Source organism: Sturnus vulgaris, chromosome 9 (assembly GCF_052056855.1).
Source record: "Sturnus vulgaris isolate bStuVul1 chromosome 9, bStuVul1.hap1, whole genome shotgun sequence".
Classification (NCBI taxonomy): Eukaryota; Metazoa; Chordata; class Aves; order Passeriformes; family Sturnidae; genus Sturnus; species Sturnus vulgaris.
This window is the reverse complement of record NC_142251.1, coordinates 7,114,791-7,133,263: the sequence shown is the minus strand read 5'-3', so window position 1 is coordinate 7,133,263 and position 18,473 is coordinate 7,114,791. Positions and strand designations below refer to the sequence as shown.

At 40.0% G+C, this 18,473-nt stretch overlaps 1 protein-coding gene across 9 annotated transcripts in view; it reads right to left on the bottom strand.

The window, feature by feature from the left end:
- Window positions 1–18,473, bottom strand: part of BEND5 (BEN domain containing 5) — an 875,016-nt gene that overhangs the window by 405,023 nt on the left and 451,520 nt on the right. For 7 of the 9 annotated variants that reach the window (XM_088169744.1, XM_014870680.2, XM_088169743.1 and 4 more), the window contains exon 6: window positions 5,663–5,702. In XM_088169744.1, coding sequence (XP_088025870.1) covers window positions 5,663–5,702 — 40 coding nt within the window. The remainder of the gene's footprint in view (window positions 1–5,662; window positions 5,703–18,473) is intronic. The other 2 variants (XM_088169741.1, XM_088169738.1) reach the window with 1 other exon arrangement.

The window sequence follows — 18,473 nt, the reverse complement described above, 5'->3', positions numbered from 1 at the left end:
TAATTGCAAGCAACAATATTATTTCTCCTTATCACAGCAAATGGAAATTCTTACAGCTCTGCAGATACTGTAAAGATGAGAAATTGGATATAGTAAAATTTCCTAATTAGCCTCAGGACAGCTGAAGTCAATGTAATGGCACAAAAAGAGTCCACGTCTTCCTTCTGCTCTCTGTCCGGACAATCATCTTGCTAAAGTTTCAAGTCTGGAACAAACTTCTTCCTGTAGCTTTATGGCTCAGCTAAGACAGACAACATAGGAATTCCACTTTGAGCTAAGATTTTAGACTTTATATTTTATTTTTAAGGTATGGAAATTCTTGTACTGTAGGCTCAGACAAACCATTTGGGGTCTATTGCCTTGCTGAGATTCTGACTCCCCTGGTTATCTCATATTATTGTGGGCAAATAGGTGGATTAATACCCAGTGATATGGGAAATAATTCACTGAGCATTAAAAGACTCAATTATTACTGGCATTCTAAGTAATTTCTTTTTTTCCACCAGCTTTGCTGGTGCATGTGAAGCTTCACTAACAAACATGAGCAGTGGTTATGTTAGGCTGTTTAAAATCTTCAATGCCATCCTTTGACACATACTTAGACCAAAATCAATGTGCTATTAATTAATAAGGACTTGCAAAAAAAAAAAAGTCCCCGAGTTTTAGCAGCAAACAACTTTCTGTCACATTTTATTAGTTGGTATCATTTTTACTAATACCTGTCTTATAGCTTCATGACTTTGAGTTCATATTATTTTCATGCTTCAATTAGAAAGAAGTTGATAGCCAGACTATCCAGGAAGGTAATGGAAAAGTCTTGTAGCAGGGCTTAGTGGTGGAATTTATAGTTAAATGAAACTTTGAAATATACTATAAAACTTCTCCTTCCTCTACGTTCTTTTACTCGAGGTCTCATAAGCAGTAATATGTAGAAATGCAAAACTTAATCAGCTAAAAAATATAGCAAATCCCACATATCATTTTATGCAATGCCAGGAGAGCAGAAATATATTTTCCTAACCAGAGGAAATTAACTAGGCAACAGTCCTATATCTATAATTTAAAGCAGTAAAATATGTATGGCAGAATCTAAAGCCACCTTAAAAGAATTCAGGGTAGCACTATATCACAAATTAATGAAATGGAGACATTTTTAGAGCATGCAGCACTGATGATATTAAAGGGGGGACAATATTTCACCACATAGATCAGACTGATAAATACTTTCAAAATCAAGCTTTTTTCTCTGTTTGAAAGTGCAAGAGCTTGAATATTAGGAGGAAGCACATACAAACCATTAATATTTCTGATCAAATCTCAATGGAGATTAGGATTATTTTACTCTGTCCCTGCCTGTAAAACTGTGATGTGGTTTACACGTTAGGAAAATCTGAGTAAATCAAAAGCCAGGAATTATGGAGTCAGCACCTATATATTTTTTTCATCTAAAACAGTGCTGAAAGAAACTTAAAAAAAATTACTTTATATTCCGTGCTGTAGCCAAGCTGGACACTACGGAATATTCAACTACCCCAGGTTTTTTAAATGCAATCAATTTACTGCTGCCAAATGTAGTAGGTTTATATACATCTGGGAAACATGCACCTACGGTGCTGATGAATTTCTCCTGACATTGCACTGATTTCAAGAGAATGTTATTTTAAATTGGCAGTAGAGAGACTGGTAGAGAAGGATAAAGCCCTGAGGATGGCTGAATCAAAGAGAATTTCAAAAGAATTTTCCTGATGGTTCTTGGATAATATCACATGTTAGCTATTTTCAAAGCCAATAGTTTCCAACACACTTCCATTTATGGTATCAATAATTAAAAAATACTTCAGTGGGAGAGGAACTTACCTTACTGAGAAGAGAAATTGGAAAGCTGTATTATTATCATAAACACAGGAGATGCAAAAAGCTGCGTCTCCATGGAAAAGCTATGGAAACAGGGGTATCTTATTTGCAGCTATTGAGTGGTTACCACAAAATGTGATGTGATTGCATGTGCGTGTTCAAAGTGCTACTAGAACATGATCACAGAGAAATGAAGGGCAGATCCTCATCTCCTTTGTGCTACAAGGCCACATTAAAGTACCTCAAGCTTTGGTCCTAAACCTCAAAGACAACTGGAATAGCGTTAAGGAAATATTTTGGATCCAATTCAGAGGTAAAGCTGGGTTTAAAGAAAATTTAAATTACCAAAACTTAAACCTCATTATGTCCCACTCCCTGCCAGGCTGTCCCTGCCAGCTCCTAATGAATTTTTAACATCCTTCCCCCACCCCACTGCGCACATCAGCTCTGACTCGGGCACCCTGAACTGTACAGCTGCACTCTAATTGTACCTCACATGTCAAGGGGCAAGAAGAAAGCAGTGTGGCAAGAGCATTGATAAATTTAACTTAACATTCCTCCAGCTACTCAGCAGCAAGGCAGAGCAGTGAACTCCCTCCCACATTTTACAGGGGTGTCAGTTTCTTCAAAGGAAATTTTTTTTTGGCACGAGGGAGTCTGGCTTGTTCCCAGCTTGTGCATCATTTGTGTCTGGCTGTTTCTGGAGATCCACAGCAAAGCAAAGACTTCCTCCAGTTTGGGGCACAGTGTGGAGCTTTCCATACGTGCTTTATTAGGGTGCTGGAAGAGGTGAGCCCTGCATGCTGCATACAAACCACGTAGTTGGAGCTGCAGCTCCAGCCATCTGTATTTCTTCCTGTTTTTTTTTTTTTAATTTTTTTCACTTCTGCTCAGACTTCTCTCAGTCCAGGGTACAGATTAATGGTCTATACCTGTTCAGTTTAACACACAGATGTGCTTTTAAGCCCAGAACCTGTTCAGCCAGGTGTCAGGAAGCCAAGCACACATTGCCTGGGAGTTGGAAGCCATGTGGAGCAGGGCAAGAGGCAGTGCTGGGTCACCCTTGGTGTGGGTTCAGCACAGCACGGGCAGGGTGAGGGTCAGGGAACAAGAAAAAGGCACAAATTGTGACCCTACAGTGATTTCTGGGGAATCATGCAACAGCCATGGCCATGGGGAGCAGGGTGACTGCCCTGAGATCATGTTAGGGTTTCTGTGATTCCACAAACTCTCTTTAAATATTTTGGCATCCGAGTCTCAACAACACTTAACTTCATTAATGGCATTATTTTACCTTGCAATTAATCTCATTAATTGGCTGATCAGTTTTTGGAAATTGTTTTATTAGCACATGGAGAAGAGCTGTTGTACTATCTGCAAGGGATCACCATCGATTCTTTACTAAAGGTAGAAAAACTGGTTCAAGATCTTCACACACACACACAAGAAAGAGAGATGATATTCATTGTGACAGAGGTGCAAATCTCAGAGGTCACCTTTTCTTTTGAAGCCCTTTGTCTATTCCTACAATTAAGCAACGGGGTTTTGGTGGCCGACACCCCTAGTGGGACACAGAGGACTCTCAGAGCTCTGACTAAAGCTGTGTGACCTCTGCCAAAAGCAAAGGCTGCCTGCCTGCGGCAAGGTGGAGAACAGAAACAAGTCCCAGAGGATTGTCAGGTGCAACTAAACAGCTCAGGCCCTCATTTGAATCAGTAAATTAAGGGTTGACACTGATTATGGCTGATCTCAGCCATCATAACTGATATCACGACTTTGTAAAAGCAGACTGTCAATGTCAGATCTTAGAGCTAGGACTCAAAGAATTAAATATTTTAAAGTAGCAGTCTCCAAAGACAGATAAAAGCCCCAAGGCTATGATTTATTTTATTTTATTTTTGTATTTGTAGGGCTGAAACCAGACCCTTTAATCCACAGGCTGACATTTTCCAATCCTACTAGGAATTGAGTGCCTAACTTTTTCAACCCCTTTGAAAAATCTCAGCTTTAGGCTTTTTTGGTAAGTTTGGCCTGATCCAGTACCAAGTTTCTTTTGAAAATGGCTCTACTGAAGGTAAAACTACATACACTTTATTATGTAATTATGAACAAGTATTATTTTTTTCCCCTATGTATCCAGTTATGGTAGATTTCTGGTAAAATATCAAAGGGTAAAACTTGTATTTCAGAAAAGGTAAAAAAAGGTAGAAAGCTTTCCCCCCCCCTTTTAGTGCAGTATGCCTACCTATACAGTAATTGAAGATCCTTCTAAGTAATTGCTGTGTTCATTTAGTAAATCACTTTATTAAATAGAGATCTGAAACTACAGGTACTTACTGATCACATCTATGCACAAACTCAATCCAATCAACTCTTTTACAGCTAATGTTGTATCAGAAATTATGAGAAAGGTATCATAAGTTTATTTTACAGAAAAGTCTCATATTAAGTCATTCTGGCCCCCAAAACACTTTTTCTCTTATTGAAAAAGTGCCTGTGGACTTCGGTGCCCTTATCCAAGATCTGAGTGTGTGCTATGATTAAGACCTTCAGAGATCTTTTTTTTCTTTTTCCTCTAGAAACAGGGAATGCTAAAGATATGGAAAATGAAAAATGTGCCATGTTTGTCCTTGAAGTTACAGTTAGAATGGTGACAATAGCTGTATCACACTGTATTGTTGCTTTTATCAGCAAGTGCCCTGAGCATACATTAACATAATTGCAAACTGCGTGAAAAGTGAACATGCAAAAATGTGATGCAATTGCCAATAGCCTCAAACATCTGTCCCAACAAAGTGTTCCTCCTCCTTATTTTAATTCTTATTATTTTAACAAGGTTAGTGAAGGAGAAACCATGTCACAGATTATATCTACATTTAGAGTGTCAGAACGATTATTGATGCGAAATTGTTATCCAAGTAAATGTGTGTCACATTTTGTTCACTTCCCATAACACCTGTTCACTCTGCTAACACATTATTACCAGTTAAGGCCAGCATTCATTAGTCCCAGTTAAAGCCCACCTGAAAGCTTAATTCATACACATATCTGAAAAATAAACAAAGTTAACTGAAATGTGGCACTGTTTGAGCAGGGCTTCATCTGGAGCTGGTGGGCAGCAAACTTCTGTAGCAGCTTAGGGAAAGAAAGTGAGCCAGGCAAATAGGAATAAATTAAAAACCACTCCGCCTTAAGGGCTGAGATCACAGAAGAACACAACTGATCCAACCTGCATTTCCACCACAGTGCTGAGACCTTCAAAACTCACTTTTGCCAGAGCCCCACACTTTCTCAATAAGAACAAATTTTGGTTTATCTCCTCAACAGGCAAATGACAAAAGCCATCATGAAGCAGAGAGTTTAAGGGATTTAAATTCCACCTAAATATTTTCCGACCCACTTTGGGGTTCTCAGCCCTGAGCCTGGACCTCGTGTAGAGCATGACCATCTCCCAGTTGCCCAAACTGCTCCCATTTGCCACCAAGGAAAGTCAGGCTTGCATTTCTGTGATACTTGAGCACACTTGGTGAATATGAGGGCATCTGCCCTGCAGATATACCACTAACTGTAACCCCAGGAGGCTTAAAGAAATATCAGCACTCCAATTCATAGAGTAAAGGTCTGAGAGGCAGCTCTGTGAATGGATAACTGCCCGGGGCTTTGCCAAGCACAATATAGCTGTCACTTGTTATTAGCTGAAAGATTTTCTGGGGAACAGTGTTTTTCATTTTGCATGTCAGAGACGGGGAAAAAACACATTTAGACAACCATCTCTTTAAGAAAAGAGAAGAGAGCAGAGCTCACTTACCAGGGCTGGTTATTGTCAGGAGGTCAAGTCGCCGTTTCTGCTGAAAAACAAATTATAAAAGGAATTGTTAAAAGGGGACTAATTTTAGTGGGTCAGCTTAGACCTGCAAAGTAAGTGTTCTGACATTTACAGCAGGATTAATTACAAGTTACATGGCTCACAGTAACTCTTTTGGATGGGATCCACATATACTTTTTGAGGGAGAAAAAAACCCCTTCCTCAGTCCTTTTAATGTGTTTTTATTTGCACTTATAAAGTGTTACTATTTCTTTTTTGGAACATATACTTGAAATGGATAGCTGGAAGCACAGATGGACAGATATATTTATAAAAGTGATTTCTGATTCCACAGGGAAGAAGACATGGAACCAGGACAAGCAACTCTAAGTTCTTTATTCATATCAATCACTGACTCAATGCCTGTATGTGATCAAACACAATTATATTGCCTTGGGGTGAACCTTTCAAAGACATGTAAGAGGATCTAGACAAACTCAGGACTGATAAAAGGAAGGCTTCTTTTCATGCTGAATGCAGTCAGCCCATGGATCTCACTGCCACCGGATATCCCTCACCCCAAAAGCTTGCCAGATTTGATCATCACTGGATATGTGTACAGATAGCAAAATACAGGGACTTATTATGGCAAATAATCAAGTTTACACAGAGGATTGGTTTCTGGAATGGCTGCAAATCTTCACGGGGTAAACAAACCCATATGATGAGAAAGTTAGGAAATTTTTTGGCCTGGAACAAGCTATCCCACCAAAGCCTTTGTGATGGTGGAGTGAATCTGAGGTTCCCTTTTTCCTAACATGTAGCCAGTGCTGTTGCCTACTCCATGTTCCCAGTCTTAGGTGATCCCTCCACCACTGTCTCTCTATAGCTTGCCTCTTAATTCCAGGTGCTCCTGGACCATTGTCATCTTTTTTCACTTTTCTGTGGGCTGAGAGTTTTCCATCACAAGCAGGGCTTTCCCCATCTCACGGACAGACTGTTAGCCCTTTCATCATAGCACTTTCCAACTTACTGTCTTCTTCCTAACTTTGCCCAACATCACTGTGTCTAGCAGGTATTGAAGATTATACTGTCCAGTTTAATTTCTCTCTCCTAATTTGCTCAATAATGTCTGTGTTACTTTCATTTATTGTCAGCCCTATTGATCTTCCAATCTAATTCTCATCACTGCACTCACTGTATTCCCTATGTGACAGCTGAAAGTCCTTGAGGAGGAAACATTGACTTGGTATTCCCCACCCTGAGTGCTCTTCCTTGGAAATCATGACTGATGAAACTCCTTTCCAAACCCATCATTTCTCTGTGGTAAAGCTTCTCTGGCTGGAGTGCAGGGGCACAGTTGGTCATCCACTGAATGCATTTGAGCTGTGTTGGGCACAACAGCAAATTTGGCCTGCTGGGAAAGCAAGTGGGGTGTCAAGCTGGAAAAAACACATTTTCTGAAACCCTCCTGGCCTTCAGTTCCTTACGTCTGGCACAACACAAAGTATATTTGAGAAAAAATTCCTCTCTGTCTTTTTCCAGAGGTACTCCTTGTTCTCTTAACTCTGCTACATCATTCCAAGCATGACCTTAACAGTGTGCTCGAGCACATTTGTTTTAGTTTCAAATACTGGGGCCAGTGTATGCCAAACCTTTTTCCAGGTGTGCCAGGGTAAATGGGAGCAGAATACCCTGCTGCTGCCTTTTGTCACCTGCTCACCCCCCTCCTATCCTGGGAGCAGCAAAGCAGAGTAAGAATTTCTGTGTGTAAGTACAGGACCCACCTTCCCAGTGGGAGCCCAGAGACAAAACTTCTCCTAATGAGCTAAATTTTATATAGATCCTGCACCTTAATCCTGATTCATATGTACAAAGCTGTGAAATGCCAGAGCTTAGCCCCCACTGGGCCAAAAGCTTTGCTTACATTTCTCAGCACAACTGGAACTCCAAATGCTGTATATCCAACGAACAGCTAGAGCAGAAAATATATACCCAAAGCCTATACTCCATGAAAGCCTCTCCACTAGGAAAAAAGGTGGAATATAAATATCCTGCATCAAAGAAAGCTGGAAAATGTAAAGATATGGAACAGAGACAAAGACATGCAGCCCAACTGGCCTCCAGTCCTGACTTGAGTCTGTTAAATGGGGTAAAAATAAACATGAAATAAAAAACCAAAATAGCTTAGCATGACAAATCAGGAAAACAAAAGCATATAGGACAGGTCAAACAAATGGGAAATAAAATGAAATTATTACAAGTCAAATGTTCAGTTTTTAATGTTTTTCCAGTTTGAATACTGCCTTCAAGCTGACCTTGGAAAAAACAAATTAACTCCAGATCCATGAAATCTTTGTGTATGTGTTGAACTTTAAGCTGAAGTTATTTCTCTGACTTCAAGTGGAGCAGCACTGATCTTTTGCATCTAACACCTAACTGCTGCAAGGGATTTGAAATGCCACCAGGTTTTTGGCACTGGCTCCACCCAAAGTGCTCCAGGCTGGAGTTTGGTGGTTCCTGCCCTGCCTGGTGACAGAGGGAGGAAAAAATTCTCAGCTCTGACCTTCACTGGACCTTGAAGAAGTTTCTCTGATTTAGCTCGTCGAGGGAAGTTTGTGTACACTCACCCCAGCCCTGGAGAGAAGCAAACAGCAAAGTGCATTCCAGAATCGTGCATTTAAACATGCAAAAATGCCCTAATTATGGACACAATTGCTTTCTGGAAATTCCTGCCTGCTCTCAGATCTCAGGGCTAGCTCTGCCGTTTCCAGGGCTCAGCTGGATGCAAGCAGCCTAGTAACTAGATGGATTTAAAAAAAAAAAAAAATACAACCAGACAGACTCACTTATGAGTAGCTATAAAAACAGCAGTATTTGAATTTAAAGAGAGAGACATTACAAATGTCACACCCATTAATAAAATAATTTCATCAGAAGAATCGTGGCTGTGGGGCTTTATATATTTGCTTCTTTCTTCAGTGCTGAAAGATGCAAATTGCAGCTGTGGCCCCCCCCCAGCATGATCACCCTCTCCCTGTTTTGACAGATTTCTTGAAAGACTCAGCTCACAAGATGTCTGGCTTTTTTTGTTCTGCCTTTAGGAATTTTCCACTTTTCAAACACCTGCCCCTGCTGAGATGCTTGGGACCATCCCAATCTTCAGGCAACCTACTGTCCCAAGAATTTCTTACAATCTGAGCACTGAAATGCAGTGAGTGTCGTCCCCTGTGGGGAAAGTGGTGACAGCTTCCCGTGTCTCCGAGGCTGGATTTCACCCACGTTGACCAAAGGGCATTCCATGAGAGACACAAAAATGATCCCCACAGCATCAGCCATAATTTATAAGAGGCAAACAGAAATATTCCCTGCATCATCACAGTGTCACTGCTGCTGCTCTAATCCTGTCCTGCCCTTAAGGGGCAGCATCCTCTTTTCCACTCTGCTGGCTCTTTGAGATCCCAAGGGCAGGAGGAGGCCACTGGTGCTTCATTCTGCTCCCCACCTGGAGCAGCTTCCATCGCTGGCACTACCCAGAGGCACGGTCCCTACAGTGCACCAGGGCTCGGAGCAAACCTGCAGCAGATCGTGCTCACTTCCACAAAATTAACACAATCTTTAATTAATGCAATAAGCACTGATGAGTAATAAATCATATTAAAATACAAGGAAGGCAATTTTTTAATAAATTAAGCATTGATTCACTCAATAAATATTAATCTACTAAGCATCAAGAATTCATTACATTTTAGGAAACCAGTTGAAGAACGTCGCTGGTGAGCTGGTCTGCAGTGTGCAGAATGGTCCCTGTTCACCCATAATATACACTTACTTTTAACTAATTCCTGAATTTATCAAGTTAAACAGCTTGCCCGAAAGTGAGTCTGGATTAATACTCCATTGCAAGATACAATTTTCTCAACACAGATTCTAACTCACCCCTCAGATTATTTTCCTGTTTCTTAGTAATTCCTTTTCTAAGTACCTCCTTTCTCTTCTTCGGTTTTGGAGGTCTTTAAAATATTTACTGACTGGTGTCATTTAATTTTCACCTCAATTAACTTAGTAAGAGTGGCAAAACTGGGGAAAAATTGCAGGGGGAGTGTAAATTAACTCATTCATTTAAGTTTAGCTTATCTATGAGATGTTCTTTCACACTTTGCTCTCTGCAGAGTTCCTCCAACCTTTTATATAGATGTGGGATGTGCTGCACTTGCTTTGACTCTTATCTACAGATTAGCAAAAGAGAAGGGAAAAAAAGCCAGATGCAAAGATGCCCCACGAGACTGATATGGAGCTGTTTCTGTAGCAACCGATGATTTTCTTCTCATGTAAGAATGAGCCTCGTCATATCTAATTCTGAATGTATCTGGGCCTTACTTGCCAGCCAAAGCTGTGTCAAGTATTAAGTCAATATAGTCAGAAAGAGTGATAAAAAAGCAATTATAAAGTCATCTTCCTATTCCTCCTCCAGCCATGATCCAAAAAATATCCTTATCCTGCCTTCTGCCCCAGCACATCATCTCCAAGGCCCCAACACCCAGCAGTGCAGGTAAGTGGGGATGGAGCTGGCAGCAGCTACTCAGGATCTATCCCATACTTTATGCTGGAAGCTCCTGCAGCTTCCCAGCCATCCACATCCCAGGAACCAGCAAGGCCATCTATTCCTACCTTGCTCTAGTCTCCATACAAAATTCCTGGGCCCAGAGCTGAGATCAGCTTCAGCTCTAGAGAGCTCCTGTTGGGTTTGTGCCTTTCACTGCCTTCACTCTGTGCAGTTTTTGCTGCAGTGAACCCCAAACCAGGCTGCCCACTCACTAACAGCTCCTGCCACAGCCCCCTCACAGGAAGCTGGAATTGACTCTATGGGACCTCACAAGGACTTTGTCTTCCAAAATGTATTTTACCCAGCCTGGTCTCTGCTATTGATTTCTTCCCCCTAATTTGAGTGTGTTTGGAACGTGCGTCTGTCCCTCACCACCTTCAATTTACCGTGCAGGGGTTTAAGATTGAAATGAAGTCCACAATGTTATTTTTTTCCTGGAAACTTTGCCACAAGTTGTCACAAATAGCACCTTTTCTTTTTGACTTCAAAACCAGTGTTTCTTTTCTGTAAACTGTGTTGACACAAGAGTAATTGAAACCAGCGTATCTTATCGCAAATAAAGCTGAGGATGTACTGAAGGCTGCATTTCACATTTCTGTGGCCTTTAAGATTGCCACAGTCTGTGCTTTGGAAATCTGTCCTGTCACATTATGGCATGAAAGAACTCAGGAGCTCAGAAAAGGATCAGAGAGATTCCCAAGTGTGAAACTTGGCACAGTTGGGTGGCACAACCTGGCTGCCCACAGGCACCACCAGGGTTTGCATTGCAGGGAAAACGTGCAGGAGGGGGAGGTTAAAGGCTGTACCCCATCCTTCCTTGTTGCCACCTGTTGTTGGACAGGTTAAGAATTATTCAGGGCTGATCAACACCTGGATAAATTTTCTAAGGAAGGCTTCAATGAAGGAAGGTGTTGGGGATAAAGTGAGCATTCATATCTTCCTCAAATGCAAGTTTCACTACTTGTACCTCCTTCCCTTCAGAGTGCAAGAGTTACCTCCAGAGAGAAACTCTTGATTTAAGTAATGATACAAAAAAACTACTAATTCAAATCCCGTAAAAATGGATAATTCAATGATTTAAAGTTTTCTTTCCCCCCATCATGATGCTGAGCAATAATCTTTTCTTTCCATCCTGAAATCACAGGCTTTTGTTCACATAATGAAATAAGATCTCACATTTTGTACTTCCTTTATGATTAGCTGCTAAAGTTTCCTGGTATAATGATAAAATGAACCAGTCAGCTTGTTGACACTTGACTGGGATTTTAGCAAATTGCATCTGCTGTAGCCTACCCTGTGGAATCAATTATTGATAATATAGGTGTGGAAGAACATTTATAAAGTGGTTTGGGATATGTTATCGCTCATGCTAAGAACTATAATGAGCATTTTAAACCATTTTGACAGTGACCTCTGCAGATATTTGATCACTGCAATATGTGGTGACTCGATTCTGGTTTAGAAACAAAGCCAAGTCCAAATAATGACAGACAGTGCCAAACCTTTAAGCTACTTTACTCATTCTTCCAGTGCATATACTCTTCTACTTAAAATCTGACACTTGCCTATTTCTTTCCCAAAACCAGTGCTGCATGATACCTTCCTACTTTCCCAAAGCACTGCCAAACAAGCAGCTGAAACGTCTCCTTCTTCCCCCTTGAACTATTTGTCTCAGGAGCAGAAGATCCACACATAATGCTCTTACAGCCCTTGCTCCAAAGCTGAATAGAATGAACATTAATACAACAAAGGGTAAGAAAAAGTGGAGAAGCCATTTTTTAGCAGACTGTCAGTATAAGCCATGGCAGTAGTAGAAGTCTGCAGCCTCTTGGTGAGCAGGTTCCTACCAAAATCTGTGGATCATGGCCCAAGCCATGGGAGGCTGAGCTCCCTCAGTGGCTGCACTGTGAGAATACTGACAATGGGCACTCTCAGCTTTATGGGCCCCACAAATTCATGGTCTCTTCCATGTATTCTGGAGTGACATCTACTGGTGCTTCATCTGTAGGTTGCCTTATTTACATATGCAGCACTCATAAAGCAGTAACCACATTCATAGTGAAACTCTAGGAATCCAAAAAAAGGCACCTCTGTGTTCACTGTAATATTAACAATCACAGCAGAAAGTTGTTAATACTCTCTCATCTCTGGCAAGTAAGGCAGGAGGAAGGAGCTGCTTTGGAATGAACTGGTCTTTAACTTTCCAATAAAAGTTATGACAGCAGAGAAAGCCTCTTCTGACTAAGGGAAAAGAAAGGATGATACAGCCAACACCTTTGTTCTGCTCCTTCCCAAAAGCTCTGGGCCTGCAAGAAATGGAGAAAGAGAAGAGACCCATTTCTCCATGGTCTGGCCCCACATCCAGATAGGAATCAAGCCTTTTCTTAGCTGCACTAAAAAAAAAAAAGGCTTGTGCATGTTTTCAATGTACTTACATAGCAAGGCTTCAGAATCTACTCGTTCCACAATTTAACTCAGCACACTAAGGGGTTTGTTTTGGTGAAACACTGCCATGCAGGTTTTTCATAGTTTCTTGTATTACTATGTAAATTGCAGAGCTGTGGTTATAATCCTGTGCTTGTGACATCAATTACTTAATGCCTATAGAGATTATTGTAATGCCACAAACAACGGATTATGTTTTAAAGTACATAGTAAGCAGCAGGAGCTAATAAACTCTTCTATTTAAGATTTATTTATTTTGAAAAATAGAGTAAACAAGGGCAGGAAAAACCGTACAGACCCCACACAGTGCCATTAAAAACCAAAATCTATCCATGACACAGATCCCTTTAGGCACTGCCTTGCCATTCTTTAGTTGTGATTCCTGTCTTACATTAAGTTTTATCAAGGAAAGGGGCAGCATTTGGGAAAGCAATTATGAACTTTGAAAGTTCACCATTTGTTGGGGGGCAGGGGGAGAGAAGCAACAGTGTTCAATGAATGTTTAATTAGAAACAAAGCATATCTACCTATACCAGTAATGGGATATTGACTGACCAGCCATTGTTTATGGGCTGGTTTAGATAACAGACAGGACAGATTAACCCCCAGCATGGGCAATTTTTAAACTAAACATGCAATTGTAGGAACCTGTAATTACATCATAAGGGAGACACAAATCCAGGGGTTCATGTCCCTGCTCTGGCCCATCTGGGTCTGCAAATTTAGCTCTGAACCCAGAGATTGCTTCTCCCAAACATTCTTTTGCTGTCTATACCTAAATAAGTATTTATTCAAATTGGGATTTAAGTTCCAAAATTCATGTTTGGCCTAAGCAGCTTAGCTACCAGCTAGTAGCAGTTTAGTAGCAGTTTTCTATTCTCTCCATGTCAAGTAATAATAAGTTTAATAAACTGTCTTCATGCCAGAATAGCCAGGACACTGGTGGGGAGAAGACTGACTTGGGTTCAAAGACATTATTGGTGTGGAAAAAAAGGGAATTCTAGGAGAAGTGGGGGAAAAAACACCTAGGATTCTAAAGATGTTGGGAAAAATTCTGAAACATGAGAATTTTCCACTGAAAGAATGACTGACTCCAGCCCTCCACACTCTGCTCAGGCACCACTACAGCCAAAGACTTTTCTGCAATAGGGACAGGCAGGAGGAAAGGGGGAATAACTCTGTGTTTTCACATTTAAACTACGAGGATTGTTGAAAATCCCTCTCCAACCCCCACATATTATGTAATGTTTCTTAATTACTGTGTATAACTCAAGGCAACATGATAAAAATTGCAGCAAAAAGCCAAATTAGAAACTATTATGTATGGACAAATATATAAATTTATATGTCCAACTATTTTGGTCTCATCTAATTTCAAGCTTTTCATCTAATTTCAGTTTGAGTCTGTTTCCCTTCACAATCCATGGCAGTGAGTTTGTTTTTCTATTGCTCAAAATTATTATTTCTTTCCAAACCAGACCACTGCTTGTCATATTCACTTCAACAAATGAATCAGAGCATCCCAATCTTTATTCTCCCAAAACCTGTCTATTTAATTACAGCCCACGACAGCATTGTCTGGAGAAGTCAAATGGCACAAATGAGCGTGGGCTCTTCTGAAGGTAAAAGGAACAATGTGACTTTCCAAACAGACCCATCACTTTCCCATTTGTTTCTGAAGTAATGTCATTGTACTTTCCTATGAAATGTGCTAAAATCATTACTAATTCCTGCAGCTGAGAATCTGAACTTGTGGAACAAGTACATTCAGGCTGCAACTGCTATCAGAATTCCTAAGGACTACCAGGGCAGCTCTGGGACTCCTTACAGCCACTCCCAGGGTCACTCTGCCTTTGTACACTACCTGGTGTAATTCATGTTTAATCAATGGGCGGTGTCTCTAGAATTGTTAATAAAAAAGTCAAATGGAGGCTATTGGAACCAAAGCAGCATTTCACTCTGTACATCTCAATTGGGACAGTTTTATCTTAGTTTTTAAATCTGGCATTTTAAACTCAATCCTTCATCCAGATGCTTTAAACTGTGAAAACCATTCCTGGGGAATTTTTATTCACAGCAGTTGAAGAGAGTTATATATGTTGTAAATAATATGTTATGTTATATTAAAGGAGGAAATAAAAGTTTGGTTCATCAAAATCACCGAGCTGAGTTAGTTTGCCTGGGAGCAGCCTCGAATGGAGACCATCCATCTCATCTAAGAAAATGAGGCCATCCACATATTACAAGTTTGCTCCTCTCCTCAGTCCATGTCAGTTTATTCTGACTAATAAAATAGGGGACAACATTTGTCCTGTCAGCTGAACAGAGATAAGAGGTCTGAAGCCCTCATTTCATTAGCCTCATTGCTAGCTGGTTCAAATTATCTCTCTTTTACAGTTGTTCTATAAGCAATTCACTGGGACCTGCTACCTGATGTATTTCTAATGGTGGTTAAAACACCCAGAGCACACACTTGTGAAAAATCTGGGGACTGGAAAGCTGGGGACTACTTTGAGCACGAGGACCTAGTGGAACAGAGAAGGGAACCAAATACCCTATTAACCAATTTTAACCTGAAACTGCTCATTTTTTGCATCACAAATGTGGAGATATTTCAGGTTCAGTCCAGCCAAAGGCTGAGTTTCCCCAGCTCCCCCTGGTGAGACAATCACTGAGGGCAGATCGTGCCCCTCAGAACCAGATCCCACAAGAGAGAAGCTGAGATTTGCTCAGTGTAACAAACATTTAACCAAGGATGTGGTAACTCTGTCATGAGATACTGCAAAGCAGTTGTCCTTTGGGCTGCATGGAAAATATGTTTCTCTGGGTAATTTGAAATGTGGATGTTTAGCTATGATCTGTGAGTCACTCTGAAGTTTCCATTTTTTTTTTTTTTAGAAATAGATAGTTCCATATTTTAATTGCTACCATGGACCTTATTTACATTCTTCCGTTTTTAGAGGAAATCCAACAGGTTTCCAAACATCCACTGAGAATTAACCTTAAAAATTAATTATCTAGATGTTTACAACAACATTTACACACTGTTATGAAAAGCAATTTGCTTCCCCAAAGAGTACCTATTTTTCAGTTAGCAAAAAAGCTGTGGTATGTCAAGAATAACTCAGGAGGACGCATCAGTCCATCATTTCAAATCAATTTCACAGTTGCAGGAAAGGTGAACAAAGTTTCCACAGGTGAAAATGCCAGGAAAATTTATCTTTGTTCTTAGCCTGAACTCCATTGTGTCAGACAGCAATATTTCAGATTTTTTTATTTTTATTTTTATTTTTATTTTTGAAAGACCAACACAAATGTAAATGTTCCAATTTATAGTGGCAATATTAGGTGTCAGATTCATTCTTGTTTTCAGTGAGCTTAAATTTTTCTTTTGGGCACTGAAGACAGAGAACATTTTTCCTTCTGAAATGTGGCTCCCCTCACCACAGTCCTGCAGGTTTGGGTTACAGAGGAGGTGCAGGAGCCCAGCTCAGCTTTGCCCTCTCCAGTCCCAGCCTCCCCAGAGAGAAGTTTATTCCCCACAGAACACTCCAGAAGAAAGTCTCTCTGCTATTTCAGCCACCAGAAATATATCTGTGCTAATTTACAAGTGGAAAAAAATATGAGACTTCACGTCTTTTATATCCCCAAATAAATATACTGAACTGTTCAGACAATACAATAGAATCAGTATTTTCAAATGAGCTTTTTAATGAAGCCTGAATAGATTTCCAGCCCACATGAGCGGAAAACTAAGTAAAATCATTGGGGATTACTGTTAAAAAGCTCCTTGGAAAAAAAAAAAAAAAGAAAGAAAAAAGAAACAAGAAAGAGAAACTGATCTTAGGGCAGAAAAGCCACTTTGCATACAAGGAACTGGCAAAGCAAGGAGCAGCAGAGAAGAAAGTGTTAAGAGAACTGAAGATAAAAAAGTGCCATTAGGAAGATGGCTTTGGAGCAGATTACTTAGAAATAAGATGAAATTTTTCTTAAAACCAAATAAGCAAACAAAGCAGCTCCCCCAGCGCTCTGATCAGCAAAGAAATCAGAACTGTCAGCTTTCATCTGCCTTGTACAATAAACCTAAACTCAAAAGAATAGTTAAGTTTTGATTCAAGCCACACAAAGCTAATTTTTGCTGGCCTTGGCTTTCCCTAACTATGTGTTTTGGACTCTGAGGAACATGAGATTTTCTAGGTTGGAGAGTGTTTTAGTATTGCTACTGTGTCAACTTTGAATTATGCACAGATTTTTAAATATGGAACTGTTCCTCTACTTATGATGACAGGCACATTCACATCATATAAAATTGGGAATGAGGAGAGCTAAACAAAGCCAGTGAGTTCTGAATTGATCACCTAAAACATCTGCTGTATTGCTTAGGAATTGCAGCACATATGGTATATCAGAGTATCCAATATTTGGAGGCACACTACCTATGCAGAACATCCATAAAATGTCAGAAACACCCATTTGGGCCATTTCAGTCTTAACTCTGAATGTTCTTTTTTTAAAAACAAAATGCCTAAAATTATTTCTGGGTTTATTCTTCTGTTTTATAATGTAATTTGATTGCAATCAACTTATCTCCTGCCCTAAGTCTCCCCTGTGTTTCTGTGCACTGGGAATGCTAATAGTGTTCAAAACAACAACTAGAACATAATGGAAAAGAGAAAAAGAAATGATCATCTAAATGTGATCCATCCTATCTCAGCCCATCTACTCCTTGCACTTATTCTGAATCTCACCACCATTAGGGTACAATAATTCTACAGCAACCCTAACACAGTATTGATCAACAACAAATCAGAAATATGCATTTAAAATGGGATTTTGCTTTGATTTAATAATTCTGCTATATCACACTCCGGGTCTTGCCAAGAGAAAGGATGTAACATTTTTCAACAATTGACCTCAGAGTGAATTAGACACCTAAATAATTTTTAGACAATAATGTATTTTTCAGAATTATTCTAAGCATCAAAATCTCACTAAACAGGTCAGATTGGAGACTCTGATTTTGCATCCAAAAAACAGCAAGGTAAAATATCTCAGATCATCAAATAAAAGTATTTTTTAAAATCATACTGGCAAATTATTTGGTTTGCTTTGCAAGTTTTGCTTTGATTTGGGGGGAGATAAGAAAGTCTGGACTGTCATATCCACTCAGACTACATCCCAAGGGAAGAGAGAGCTTCTGTGCAAAACAGAGAAGATACCAAATGGGGCATTGGAGCCACAGAGACAGAGGAACCATTACACTGAAAATAAATTCTTCAAATGAAAACTAGTCTAGGGATCAGTACAAGTTCAGAAAAGATGGCAGAGATCAGCTAAAATACTTGCAATCTCTCATGCCAGAGTTTCCTTTAACCAGTTCAAGCTCAGAAAGAGGTAAGGTGAACCATGAATCAACACTCACTGAGTCTCTCTGGTAAACTTATTATTTGTTGTTGCAGTCTCTTGCAGAACTCAAGACAAAGGCTTTCCCTCTGCAGTAAACACTAATAAAAGTGCCTGTATTTTCTCTTTCTGCTTTGAACCTAACCCATGGGTAAAAATCAGTAGCAAGTTGCCTATTTCTTAAAACCCCTCCAAAATTTATTGGATTACGTTCTACAAGTGATTACAAATAAATCCAGCACTAATTTACCCTTTATATCTTCAGGCAAACTGGACAGATCCTGCTCACCTGTCTCAAACATTCAGAATTTCAGAATTAATTCAGTATTTCAGAATTAAACTCTCATTCTGGTGTGGCCA